The 13,737-nt window shown below is 43.2% G+C and overlaps 1 protein-coding gene across 1 annotated transcript in view; it reads right to left on the bottom strand.

Moving 5' to 3' along the window:
• Positions 1-13,737, bottom strand: part of sned1 (sushi, nidogen and EGF-like domains 1) — a gene marked incomplete at its 5' end in the record, with an annotated part of 48,646 nt that overhangs the window by 6,908 nt on the left and 28,001 nt on the right. The window contains 12 exons of the mRNA XM_079505475.1: positions 694-810; positions 3,264-3,362; positions 3,806-3,894; positions 4,032-4,173; positions 5,132-5,410; positions 6,680-6,792; positions 7,868-8,051; positions 9,763-10,050; positions 10,529-10,645; positions 10,752-10,865; positions 12,331-12,444; positions 13,050-13,223. Of these exons, the coding sequence (XP_079361601.1) occupies positions 694-810; positions 3,264-3,362; positions 3,806-3,894; positions 4,032-4,173; positions 5,132-5,410; positions 6,680-6,792; positions 7,868-8,051; positions 9,763-10,050; positions 10,529-10,645; positions 10,752-10,865; positions 12,331-12,444; positions 13,050-13,223 (1,830 nt within the window). The remainder of the gene's footprint in view (positions 1-693; positions 811-3,263; positions 3,363-3,805; positions 3,895-4,031; positions 4,174-5,131; positions 5,411-6,679; positions 6,793-7,867; positions 8,052-9,762; positions 10,051-10,528; positions 10,646-10,751; positions 10,866-12,330; positions 12,445-13,049; positions 13,224-13,737) is intronic.

Here is a 13,737-nt window from a genome sequence, read left to right as displayed (position 1 = left end):
GTGCTTGGGGGGAACTGTTGACATGTAGACATGGGCGGGATGCAAACTGTTGACCTTCTGATTACCAGACGGCCTCTCTACCCATTAAGCCACGGCCGCCCCAGCCCAAAGGCATAGGAAGGAGATACAAATGCAGATGTCTACATGTCTTCTTGGATGATTACTTTAGGGTCCATCCCTAAAGTAGTAGTGTTTATTGGCCTTGCATGCTAGTAAAGACGTCACTGAGTTGGTAGAGGTACTACTGCTGTACTACTAGGGTCCACACAGGAACCCCCCCTCCCATATGATTTGTGAGCAGACTGAAAGGGGTGGCTTTTCACGAGGACAGCTGTACAAACGTTACGATGGGTTGGGACTCCTTTTCAACACTGCATTCATGTGCAGGGTAAATAACCCCCAAATTACAGAAATGTGTTTTATTCTTTATTCTGTTGTGATGATGATTGTATAGTATGATTTACTCAAACATTACAATCACACAATGCAGTGTTTCTGCCGAAACAGCTGGGAGATAATTAGTTCTCTACAAATAATCAGCTTTTTCCCCCTGTGCTCAGTGTTAATTTGTGTGTGCTGCGTGTGCATGTGCCGTGTGCATGTGCCGTGTGTGTGTGTGTGTGTGTGTGTGTGTGTGTGTGTGTGTGTGTGTGTGTGTGTGTGTGTGTGTGCGTGTACGAGGCATAAACTTACACAGTTCACACTGTCGGCCCTTGAAGCCGTTCATGCAGTCACAGATGAAGGAGTCGCTCCCCTTCACACACGTGCCGCCGTTCTGGCAGGGCAGACTGCGGCAGTCGCGAGGCGACTCTGAAAGACAACAGCTGCTGTCAGGGCCAAGATCAGACGACTAACAGCATAGATCTCCAGTTTCACACGTCTCACGCCCGACAACCTACTCTCTCCATCTTCACTTCTCACCCCTGCGCTGATGGCTTATACACTGTAGAATCCAGAGTGTTAATGTAACTCTCAGAGTGAATAAATGGAACCAAATGGACCAGTGTTGGCTTGTGGTTCCACAACTCTGGGAAATGGTTACTGATAATCATAATGACTGGATGGTTTATAGCTGTCAGCTATGAAAAGGGCGAGTACTTTAATTTATGAATCTGCCAAATATGTCGTTATGCTGGTTGTCATGTCTTCCCAACAGACGACAGAAAGCGAGAGAACTGGATCCGAAAAAGAAGGAGATAAATAATTTGTGCCTTTTTACAGAGTGCCTGTTTATCCACTGATTTGGTTCCATTTGTATATACCTTTTATTGAAAGGATGAGCCCCTTGAGATGCCTCATCTAATTTTAGAGGAGGTCCTCAACACAGATACATAGTACAATACAGTTCACAAACAATACAACAGTACAACCATACATACAGACAAGACAAAACAAAACAAAAGCTCTCCCAAAGATAGCCGCTCCCACCACACTGTTTCAACCCTAAATAACAAAGTTCATATGGAAAAAATATACCCATTGCACAATAAAACCATGTTACTAAGCAAAAAACAAACATGCGGTACCAACATGCACATGTGATAATAAACAGCAGCATCGAGCAAGCAGGGTACAAATATGAAGTTACATGTAAATCTTTCACTCTTTCAGTTACAAATGTATAAATGAACATTGAGGATATCATTCTCTCTCTCTCTCGCTCTCTCTCTCTCTCTCTCTCTCTCTCTCCCTCCCTCCCTCTCTCTCTCTCTCTCTCCATCCCCTTACCTCCAATCTGTACATTCTCACGAATAATTTCTGTTCGACATTTCGTATCACAATGTTTCGCCAAACACATTAATGATAATCCATTATGTACTGTAGTTTCGACCCGAGGCAATGAGCATGGTGTTTCCATGAAGCGTCCCAAAAGGACACTGACCTCTACTTTCAAATGTGGAAAATCATATTTAGCTTCAAGCGCTGAGAAGTGTGAGAAAAGTTTTACTTCCATCTGGGATCAATTACTACATGGGGTGGTTGTTGTACCCCTCTGAAGGAGCCAAGTGACATTAGTCCCCTCGCCACTACCACACGTTCAAAGGGAACACCTACAATACCACACCTTCATAGAGCAGCGGTTCTCCAACGCTTTCATGTCCCACATTATGTGTTTTGCCACGATGTGATGCCATATTAACTTATTTGGTTGGGGACACGGTGGCTGGAACCCCCTCAAGGACCTCTGGGGGGGGGGGGGGGGGGTTAGAGAGTAGGGGTGGGACAATATGGGTACCTCACGATACGATATATAAACGATGAACTCCATAGAGAACACCTACAGTGCAGCACCAGAACTCCATAGAGAACACCTACAGTACAGCAGCAGAACTCCATAGAGAACACCTACAGTGCAGCACCAGAACTCCATAGAGAACACCTACAGTACAGCACCAGAACTCCATAGAGAACACCTACAGTGCAGCACCAGAACTCCATAGAGAACACTTACAGTACAGCAGCAGAACTCCATAGAGAACACCTACAGTGCAGCACCAGAACTCCATAGAGAACACCTACAGTACAGCACCATAACTCCATAGAGAACACCTACAGTACAGCACCAGAACTCCATAGAGAACACCTACAGTACAGCACCAGAACTCCATAGAGAACACCTACTGTACAGCACCAGAACTCCATAGAGAACACCTACAGTACAGCACCAGAACTCCATAGAGAACACCTACATTGCAGCACCAGAACTCCATAGAGAACACCTACAGTACAGCACCAGAACTCCATAGAGAACACCTACAGTGCAGCAGCAGAACTCCATAGAGAACACCTACAGTGCAGCAGCAGAACTCCATAGAGAACACCTACAGTGCAGCAGCAGAACTCCATAGAGAACACCTACAGCACCAGAACTCCATAGAGAACACCTACAGTACAGCAGCAGAACTCCATAGAGAACACCTACAGTACAGCAGCATAACTCCATAGAGAACACCTACAGTGCAGCAGCAGAACTCCATAGAGAACACCTACAGTACAGCACCATAACTCCATAGAGAACACCTACAGTGCAGCAGCAGAACTCCATAGAGAACACCTACAGTACAGCAGCAGAACTCCATAGAGAACACCTACAGTGCAGCAGCAGAACTCCATAGAGAACACCTACAGTACAGCACCAGAACTCCATAGAGAACACCTACAGTACAGCAGCAGAACTCCATAGAGAACACCTACAGTACAGCAGCAGAACTCCATAGAGAACACCTACAGTACAGCAGCAGAACTCCATAGAGAACACCTACCAGGTCTTGTTCTTGAGCCTTCCTCCTGGATCTCCAGTGCCAGGCTGATTTTGTTGGTTGTTTCCTCCATCCTCTCTAACCTGATTGGAGGATCAGGCCCTGCAAGACATCAATGTTTCCTGTTAGGAAGTGGTGTGTAAACAGGTAATGGCAGTGAATTAATTATCTTATCAGTGACTGCGACTGGGACTGAGAGCCTGTGTTGCAATAGGGGGGGAAAGCTGTTTTAGAATTGAGAAGCAGCGTGTTTTAGTATGCAGTAATCTGTAGACCTCCCAGGATGCACAGGCTTGAAAACGTGTTGAGTGAGGTCAGACATTTCCTTTTACCTTTCTATTCACCGTGAAGAAACTATAAAACAGTGTCACTATGTTAACGGATATAAAAATCAGAGGTGTGTGTTATATGGCTGAACATCAAGACTTTTAGGAAGACATTAACGCCGTCCGGAATACGTGTTAACCATTTTTCCAGACCACTGATTAGTGCCTGCCCACGCTTACAATGTTTTATTACCTGGTGGCTTTTTCATTTGTACTTACTGACACGATGGCGGATTCCAGGTTTTCTGGGTTGTAAGTTAGTGAACTGAGCTGTTATCTTTCCTCGTCTGTCAATAAGCTCTGTGTATCTGCAGCACAACAAACAATGTCATGTGGTTAATACCACCCCACTTGAATCACCACCAGATGATACACAAAACACAGATGATATACAGAATAATATGGTAATTGTCAATATTGAGCACTTAAGTGTACAAATGAATACCTGGGCAGTTCCTCAGAGTTCTCTGTCTCTGTTGCCCCTCCCAGGTCCTGAGGTTGAGACGGGGGGTGTGTGCGACTGCCTTGGGTCCCCTGCCCCATTGATGTCGGCCTCTCTCTCCTGCCCCAGCGGGCCTCCATGGGCACTGGGCCAAAGCAAATATGTGCAGAATTCTTCCTTAACAATCATTTAATGATAGGGATTCTCAAAGTATCACCGATGAAAGACGAAGACAGATTAATTACGTAGTTAAAGCTACAATCCGGAACCTTTTTTGTACTAACATACTCCACCATAATATGGTGTAGTATGTTAGTTTCATACTAACTACACCATTATATGGTGTAGTTAGTATGTAACTAACATACTCCACCATATAGTTTCATACTAACTACACCATTATGTGGTGTAGTATGTAACTAACATGCTACACCATTATATGGCATAGTACTATGTTGGCGTAGTAACATACTACACCATAATATGGTGTAGTATGTTATATACATACAATACAATATAACCCAGTACATCTGCAGTGGTTGGAGGTGGTCTCCCTACTCTTCCATTGTGAAATAGGCCCTGGTGTCAGGTAGGACACCTACTGGTTGACAAATAGTACTGTCGGATGTAAATACAGAAGTGAAATATCTCCCCGGGCCAAGCAGGGATTGCATCTTGGAGGATAAGTGATATAAATTTGGTCCCTGTCCGATATTTTCAGTTCTTCATTGTCTCGGGTAAATTAAACGGATAGCGATAATGCAGGAAGTGAAATTCTTGGATAACATTGAAGCGTGATTTATTATGAGTTGGTGTTTAACTGTCAATTGCAATGGGAAATTGCAATCTACAAACACGTCACATTGCAAGCATGTAGATCAGCTATTTTTGGTGCCCGACATAGCACACAACCAAGGACGAATGAAGCACAACAGTGCCAGGACCTTGAGTTCTGATACACACTGGGAACACCCATCCTAAAAATGTGTGTGTGTGTGTGTGTGTGTGTGTGTGTGTGTGTGTGTGTGTGTGTGTGTGTGTGTGTGTGTGTGTGTGTGTGTGTGTGTGTGTGTGCGTGTGTGCGTGTGTGCGCGTGCACTCACAGGTAGTGAAGGCTAAGTGTTGAGGTATGCTGTGAATCTGTTCGTGGCCCGTGTTCCTGACGGCCGTGAGTGCCAGATAATAGTGCTGCCCCGGTGTCAGCTCACGTAGCGTGTATGACCCCAGCTTCCCGTTGGGCAGGAAGCGGCTCCTGGTGTTCAGGCCTCGGGTCACGTTGACCACGAAGCCGTCGGGGATGTTCCTGGGGTGGCGGTTCCACGATATGTGGGCCGTGCTGGACGTCACGTACAACAGGGTCAGGTTCTGTGGAGGGAGCGGCCCTGCAGGTAATGTGGGTCACAGATTGTCACGATTATGATGATGATATGAAGGACTGTGTTGGTCTTCAGAAGCTCTGTCTGTTACAGTAATCTTAGCTGACAAATAGCCACAACATTAGGTTGTTTAATGAAGGAGCTTGTCAATGGCACAAACCACAATCAAAATTCGTTGCTGTCCGGAAGAAACCACCTAACCTCCATTTTGTGGTTTTTGATTTTTTGATTTTTTTCCATAAATCAATGCTATTGAACAGCCTTTACGTCTGTGTGTTGGTTAAAAACAATTGAACCAATGGAAAGTATTAAAAAGTGCTTTGGCGAAAACCTCCTAACTCCACTTGAGCTGGATGGTTTTTCTTTTTTAATTTCCTGAAAACTTTACATTTTGGAGTTAGGTGGTTCCAGCCAGCACAGATATGTTATTGTCTATTGTTTGGCCATATTCTACATAAATATATGTAGAAAACTTCATTGTTAGATTTTGTTTCCAGAATCATTAAGTCAATGTTGGCTAAACATAATTTCGTGGTTAATAAGTCACACATGTTTTGTTTGAATATTAATCTTTTCTCCAGGGACAACTTTTGGCTTGACTGTTCAAATCAGGCCAGACTCTATGATTCAGTCACCATGATAAAGATAATATGATATCATCACCTGGCACTATGGTTCTATTCTATTCTATGTTTGTTTTTATAAGCGGTGTGTTCACTCTCCAAGACTCAATCATTGAAAAAGTATAGCGGAGGCCTGCACTCTGAATAGAAAGACTGAACAGGAGACAAGCAAATCATCTGCATCAAATATTCACCGGCTGATGTCTTTCGGTACAAGCCGTTCTACACTTCTTAACCCATTTTGGGCGGGAACCCCTTTTGGTGTTTTAAACATTATGTTATAATTTAGCTATTGAAAAATCGTTAAAATGTGCCTCAAATTTTTCCGAAAATTGTCATGATTTAGAAAACATTTTTTTTTTTAATTTTGACGTCAGGCCTGAATGGGTTAACCCCTTAACCGCCATATACCCCTTGATTACCTTTGATGCAGTAATGGTCTTTTTTCAATTAATTAATTTTTTCTCATCTGGGGACCACCCACAGGTTGAGAACCACTGCTCTATACAAGGTCCCTCTCTACAACGCATCGTGCTGTTGTGAGCTTGCAGATCTATTTTCGCCCGATGTTGGTCTCAGGGTAGGGGCGCTAGTGCTCATGTGGTTAACAAACAGTATGGTGGTGAAAGTGCACTGCAAGGTAAAAACGTACTGGTCCAGATGTGTAGTGGTCCAGCTGAGTGGCTGCTTGAGGGAAACTCGTCCGGTCTGATTCCACTTTGCGTCAACACATCCACAGTGTACATCTGGCCAGGAAGCAATGAACTGAGGAAAAGAAGGAGGCAATGCATAAAGAAATGCAACGCAAAGACAAGTAAATACCAGAATCTTCAAATACATCATTCAGAATGCAGTCTCACCCACTTATCTTAAAATCATCAAAAAAATGATGAAGATAAGCCTCTAGTGGTTGATACAGGAACTGTAGGATATCGTTACGGTTGGGAAGATACATCTCCATATTTCAACTTTTGATGTTTGTTGTTGTAAATTAATACCCTACTTTGTCATTCAAGAGTGTCACACACAAGTAGCAAAAATAGTTCACAACAAGCTTGCATATCTGCTATTTTCGTGACTTTTGAATACGTTTGAAAGTGAAAATGGCAGTGAATTTTATAAATATTGAACCAATGAAATTAAGAATCGTAGTTAAATAACCACATGTGAGTCATTGGAACACCATGCAGGTTCTTTTTTTATTTTTACATTTCCTCAAAAGTAACGGTTTTGGACATACAAGGTTTCCGCCTGACATTTAATCAAAGCTGTTCTGTATATACAGCGATTCAACATCACCATCTACTGGACATCGATTGAAACTGTCTGTAAGAGGAGGTAACCTTCTACCTCGGAGGAAGGCCTGGTCTGTGTTTCTAAATTTCTGTGTGATCCAGTCTAGACCGGATGGTAAAAAAAAAGAAGAAAAAAAGAAAAGAAAATCGTATTCATGTTTGTGGTTTCCGTCTTTCTCGGCATCGCTTTGTTTTGGTCTCCCCTGTTTTTAGTCTCGCCAGTCGCTACGAGTTGGAATAAAATATGGATATACCAAACGAATTATTCCAAGACGTACTTGAGGAAACGTGTCGGATTCATACACCGCATCAATGCTTTTATTGTGTAGGCCCTAAAATTACGATTCCCTTGATCACTGAGAGTTTTGGGTACTTCTGATTCCGGTTTGTGGTTTCCTGCCTGATGACTACAAATCAGTGACTACAACATGACGTAAGTTACCATCCGCTCCCGACCGGATCATAAACCCGAAAAGGAATGCTTCCCAGGCTAAAGAGGATGTGGTTGTGGGTGGGAATGGGGTTAACTGTGGTACGGTACGGACCTGAAGGAGTACTCGGTGGTGCTGGTGTTGAGCAAGGCAGTGCGAGTCCCGCTACCGTCTGAGGGCAGGAGAGACACACGCACCTGGCTGACCGCGGCGTGGCGGGCTGCCTGCACCAGCCAGCGGAGCCACACCTGAGACGACGACACGTTCACCACCTGCAGCTGCTCCACCCGCCGTGGTTCTGTCACGCACACACACACACGCACGCACGCACGCACGCACGCACGCACGCACGCACGCACGCACGCACGCGCGCGCGCGCGCACACACACACACACACACACACACACACACACACACACACACACACACACACACACACACACACACACACACACACACACACACACACACACACACACACTGAGGTGAAGGTGAACCCTCATTTTCAATGGTGCCGAGGTACAATACAAGCAATGCAGACAGAATAGCAGAAATAAAATGTAGTTTTTTTTCTTTCAATAAAAAGTATAAAAAGTGCTTTAGACGAATCAAGTTGGTCAATATAAAAATATATATTCAAATTGTATTCCTGCGTCGATACTATTTTATATAATATATTGTCTCTGTCGGTTCAGAACTGTTCAAATTCTAAAGTAGTATAAGTAGTAGCAGATCGACAAGCTCGAAATGCATCGATTTGCACCGTGTTTCAAGCTTGGGGATCTGCTACTTTTTATACTTTTGTGTGATGCTGTAGTATGATCAGCATTTACAAAACACACTTCACACCCGTGTGAAGAGAGGGGCGCTAATATATTAAAGTCTAACTCATGTTGATTAGGTGATGTAATGGTGATGTAAAACAAACAGTGCAAACACAAACATTAAACGCCATTAACAATAAAGAGACATTATGACGTAATTTTCCCTTCATTGTCAATGCGTTTAGAAAACAAACATTGAACTAAAGACAAACATTAAACCTGTGTATAGAGCGTCGCAGTCTACCATGGACCAGGAAATGATTCTCCGTTCATTTTCCTCATAGACATTTCAGAAAGTATTTATTTAAAGACGTTTACGCTGCGGACAAAGCCAACTCGAGTCGTGACAAATCATGACAACAAACACAATTTTTGGGGCCGAAAAAATAATTAGAAAGAAGAAAAAAACGGCAGGTTACAACACTTTTTTTTGTTGTTTTTCTTCTATGTAATTATTTGTTTGGTCCAAAATATTGTGTGTGTTGTCATGATTTGTCACGACTCGAGTTGGCTTCGTACGACGCTTAAAAGGTCTTTAAATAAATACTTTACGAAATGTCTATGGGAAAAATGCATTCATTTCCTGGTCCATGGTAAGGGGCGGGACTGCGACGCTCTATAGGAGGGGCTAGTGCCCCCCCCCCCCCCAAACACAACACACACACACAAAGTTAGAACATGGAGATAAGGTTTCTGCCCGACAACAGCGATATAAAAACACGCTTCTCGATTAATAGTTTTATACAATAGAATCATTGCTAAGAAAATAATCGATACAATAGTTACAGCTCTAATAATGACGGAGAGAATAAAATAAACTTGGTTGGCCGCTCAGTGAAACAGTCATGATCATGATCACTAGTGATCACACATTAAAGCTACAAACTGGGACTTATTTTATTGAATACTAAGTTATTTGAACCTATCTGTATGACCAAGTATGAAGTATCATGTTAATACTAAAACAAACAGTGCAAACACAAACATTAAACGCCATTAACAATAAAGATACATTATGACGTAATTTTCCCTTCATTGTCATATGAAGGGATGAAGGGACAGTATATATAACTATATACTGTAAGTGGTGCAAAAGTTGTAAGTGCAATTACCTCTCTCCGCCAGGAGAGGGAGACAAAGGACATAAAGCGAAGATATCGTTACACGCGTTCATTTCCTACTCACTGGTGCGTATGAGCGCTACGGCGGGCTGGCTGATGTCGTTGCTGTTGGTGTTGCGTTTGACGGAGAACGTGGAGATGTTGTACAGCAGACCTGGCACCAGGTCCGTCAGGAGGTGGCTGTACTGCTTCCTGTCCAGGAAGTCCGTCTTGCGGTTACCGCGGCCCAGAGGGGCGTAGGTCACGGCAAAGCCGTTCACCAGGCTGTGGACGGGGTCCGGCTCGTCCCAGCGAAGCTCCACCTCGTTCTCCTCCACCCGCAGCACGTGGAGGCCGGACGGAGGCAACAAGTCTGGAGACATTATAGTGATGATCGGAAGACTGACACTTTCAACCACGTAAACCTCATATACAGTACTTCCCCAGAGCTTGGTCCGCTAATTTTTTGCTTCTACACCCCAGAAGGGACGCAAAATTGGGACCAGGTCTGCTGAAAGATTGTTACTTTTCGTTGCTGTCACTAAGTTTAATAAAGTTGATACCTCCCCACGCACATACCCTCTATAAGAAAATATAATGATGAGAGTTCGATTCATTTGGGTGTGCACTCACTCACTCAAAAGAGTGGTTCTTTTGGAACAATTTATTAGCAAACGTCGCTAAAGCTTGTCTCTCTAAATGTCTTCATCTCATACACTGAAACTGAATGAATGTGTTTTTACGGAATAAATGTGACTGAATTGTGGAATAATGCAGAAGAATCCTGAAGTGATTAATCAATTCTGAAAGTCTGAACAGAATGCTGAGGTAAGTGTGTCCTGCCTCCTGACCTTTCTCACAGTCCTTGCCCGTGTGGCCGACCTTGCAGGCACAGTTGTAGTTCCCTCTCCTGTCACTCCTGCAGAGGCCACGGTTTCCACAAGGTTGTAATACACAAGGGTTCTCCACTAGAGGGTGACAAAGACCAGCGCTTACTGTGGCGCAACAATAACAGAGCAGTCAATATGTGGCTTTAAAACCACTGCTGCAAGACATCAATGGAAATGCACTTACACATCTGGCATTGGTCCCCGAAGAATCCGTCCTTGCACACGCAGAAGTGATTTTGTCTGAAAACGCGGCACACACCTCCATTTAGGCAGGGGTTGGACTCGCAGCCATCCTGTTCTGAGTTGACAAAAGGTATTCAAGGACACAAAGGCAAAATTTGGTTGATACATTTATATTAAAATAAAAATGAATTGTATCTCTCTCCTTTAACGTTCTCTGGCCATTTCTTTTCGTTGTATAGTACTCTCTTACATGGTCTTTTTCAGATCACAGACATATCATTAGGGTGTTCTATGGCTCTTAAAACCTCTTAAACCCTAGCCTACATAGGCTACTTAGTTAACCAGAGTCCCACAGGGGTCCAGATCTATCCTCCGATATCTTAGCCAAAATAGCCCATTTACAAGCTCACAACATGTTGCAACACAGAATGCTGATTGTTAAGCAAACATTAAAACATTAAGTCCATATAGACTTGGCTGCCACATGACGTCACGACTCGAGTGGTGCTGTTTTTCTACGTCATTAAAAGTCCATAGACTTAGCTGCCATATGATGTAATTTCTGAAAGCCAGACGTTGGAGGCTATTGCCCCTCAACAGTGGCTTTTCCATGAGTCATTTATTTCCACTACATAGAATACAAGCTATAATGGAACACAAGTTACATAAAAGACATCATTAATTGTTTGTAGGATTCCTGGCTTTGCCTGTCTTATGGGAGATTTTGTTATTAAAATATGTTGTTCACGCGCCCGTTGGGAGTGCGCCCGTTGGGAGTGCGCCCGTTGAGATTAAGAATGCGTACTCATTTGGATCGCATGGCTGTTGTTCAGAAAGGGCCGATTGATTGGTCCCCGGAATTAGCATTGGGCAAACTCATAATTTTCACAGTCTCTAGTTCCATCACATCCGTACCTGTACATATAAATGCATCAAACCTGTTGGAGATTTCGAGTTTTTACACTATTTCTAAAATATCAAAACACTTATACACTCATCCTGCATCCTATTTATATGTATACGTAAGTACTGTATGCTACTGTATGTAAGATCAATTATGTCAAATCAATTATATTACAGATACAGAAATGTGATCACAACGATTTGTTGTTCTTCTTTATGTCATGACTCAAGTCTCATGTCTATCGATCTCATCCTTGTTCATTTGGTTAGAGTTAAACCTGGACTGTACCTGATGTATTATATTACAAGAGGCCACTAGATGGCATGCTTTTTCTACCTGTGCTGCCACAAATACTGTATATTGTCATTGTTGTCACTGTATAGATACACATGTATGCACATTTACATGAAATAATTTACATAAAATGTTGAAATCTTGTGTCATTTAATGAAGGAACGTTTTTGTTGTTGTTTATAGCCGAGCAGTCCAATGTCCAATTTCCAGAAAGTGATTGACTCAGCAGCAGATTTGAACGGGAAACGCAGGTGTTGTGACGGTGTCGCGTGTTTCCAATTTAGTCCAGACACCGGTCTAATTATATTAAAGACGATACAACGTTGACAATGTGATAATTAGACCTGATAGTGTCTGATCAGGCGCAAGGGGCTTGTTCTACCTGTCTGACATCGGTTTCCAGTGAAGCCTTCGTCACATTCACACAGGTAGGACGCTATCCGGTCTCGACACGTACCCCCGTTTAGGCAGGGCTGTGACAAGCATTCGTTGATCTCTGGAAGGATTCCAAACAGAGAAACAATCGAAATATTATTTTTACCCACATGTCGGTTTTTCCAGTAACCCTAGTGATGATAACATTAGCCGTCACAGTTGGCAGGCGGCATCACACTAAAATGTAATTTAGAGCATTGGCTTCACTAAAATCCAGTTTTATGTTGACAAAAACCTGGTGGAAGAAATAACTTTAAAAGACCCAAGACTAAAACAAAATTGAAAATTTCTGCCAAAATTATCACCAGTACCAAACACTAGTCTCTATAGTCAGGATATTTCAGAGAGGATAAATGACCCTAATTACTGTAATTATGTAGCCATTTTAGTTTTCCAATGTAACATTCAGCCCATTATGACTCTCAGGGGATCCACCAAAAGTCACTGTTTCTTGTTTCAAACTCTGTGCGGCAGTGCTTTCTTTTTTTATGATAGCACTTTGTGTGGTGTAATGTGTGTGTGTGTGTGTGTGTGTGTGTGTGTGTGGGTGTGTGTGTGTGTGTGTGTGTGTGTGTGTGTGTGTGTGTGTGTGTGCGCGCGTGCGTGTGTGGTGTAATGTGTGTGTTCGTGTGTGTGGGTGGGTGGGTGTGGGTCTCTATTACAGACCCTCACAGATGGGTGGCTGGCTCCATGATCCCTGGCTGCCGCAGATGCTCTGGGTGGCTCTGGGCGCCGGCATGTAGCCTGGGTGGCAGTGGTAGACTGCCATGGAGCCTGGCGCTGTCGACGAGAACTGGATCTCCGCGTGCTTCACCTGAGGCGGTGTTCCACAGCCCAGCTCTGGAACACAGTTCAGTACTGACCATTTAAACCACTTAACCCATTAAGACCTGAGGCCGATTCTACAAACGCCTCCTAAATCAGTAGTTCTCACAAAATAGCAAAAATAGCAAATGTACACGCTTTATATAGCTGCTATTTGACATCTAAAATGGCACAGATGCGTTCCTGGTTTTAATGTGTTTTAAAGGTGGTGTAAGTCACATTCTTTTGTGGAAAACAAGTGTTAAATAGCTGTATAGCCTGCCCTACATGGATGGTAATTATTGCTATAGAGTGTTTGTTCAGTAACAGGGGTCTCCCTGTCTCATCCAGCACTTTAGTTAACAATTTAATCCAGGAGAGAGAACTCATACAGGATACAGAATAAACAAGTGAAATTGGAAGTGATGAAACAAAAACAAAAATGAGCATACAAAGTTGGAACTGGAACACTATACACATTGACGCTGATAGATTATCTTTGTGGGGTTCTCTGTCCGGAATGAATAAAATTGCTATCCAGACCGGACAA

Source organism: Electrona antarctica (genome assembly GCF_951216825.1).
Source record: "Electrona antarctica genome assembly, chromosome: 7".
NCBI classification, from domain to species: domain Eukaryota; kingdom Metazoa; phylum Chordata; class Actinopteri; order Myctophiformes; family Myctophidae; genus Electrona; species Electrona antarctica.
This window is presented reverse-complemented; position numbering and strand designations above follow the sequence as displayed.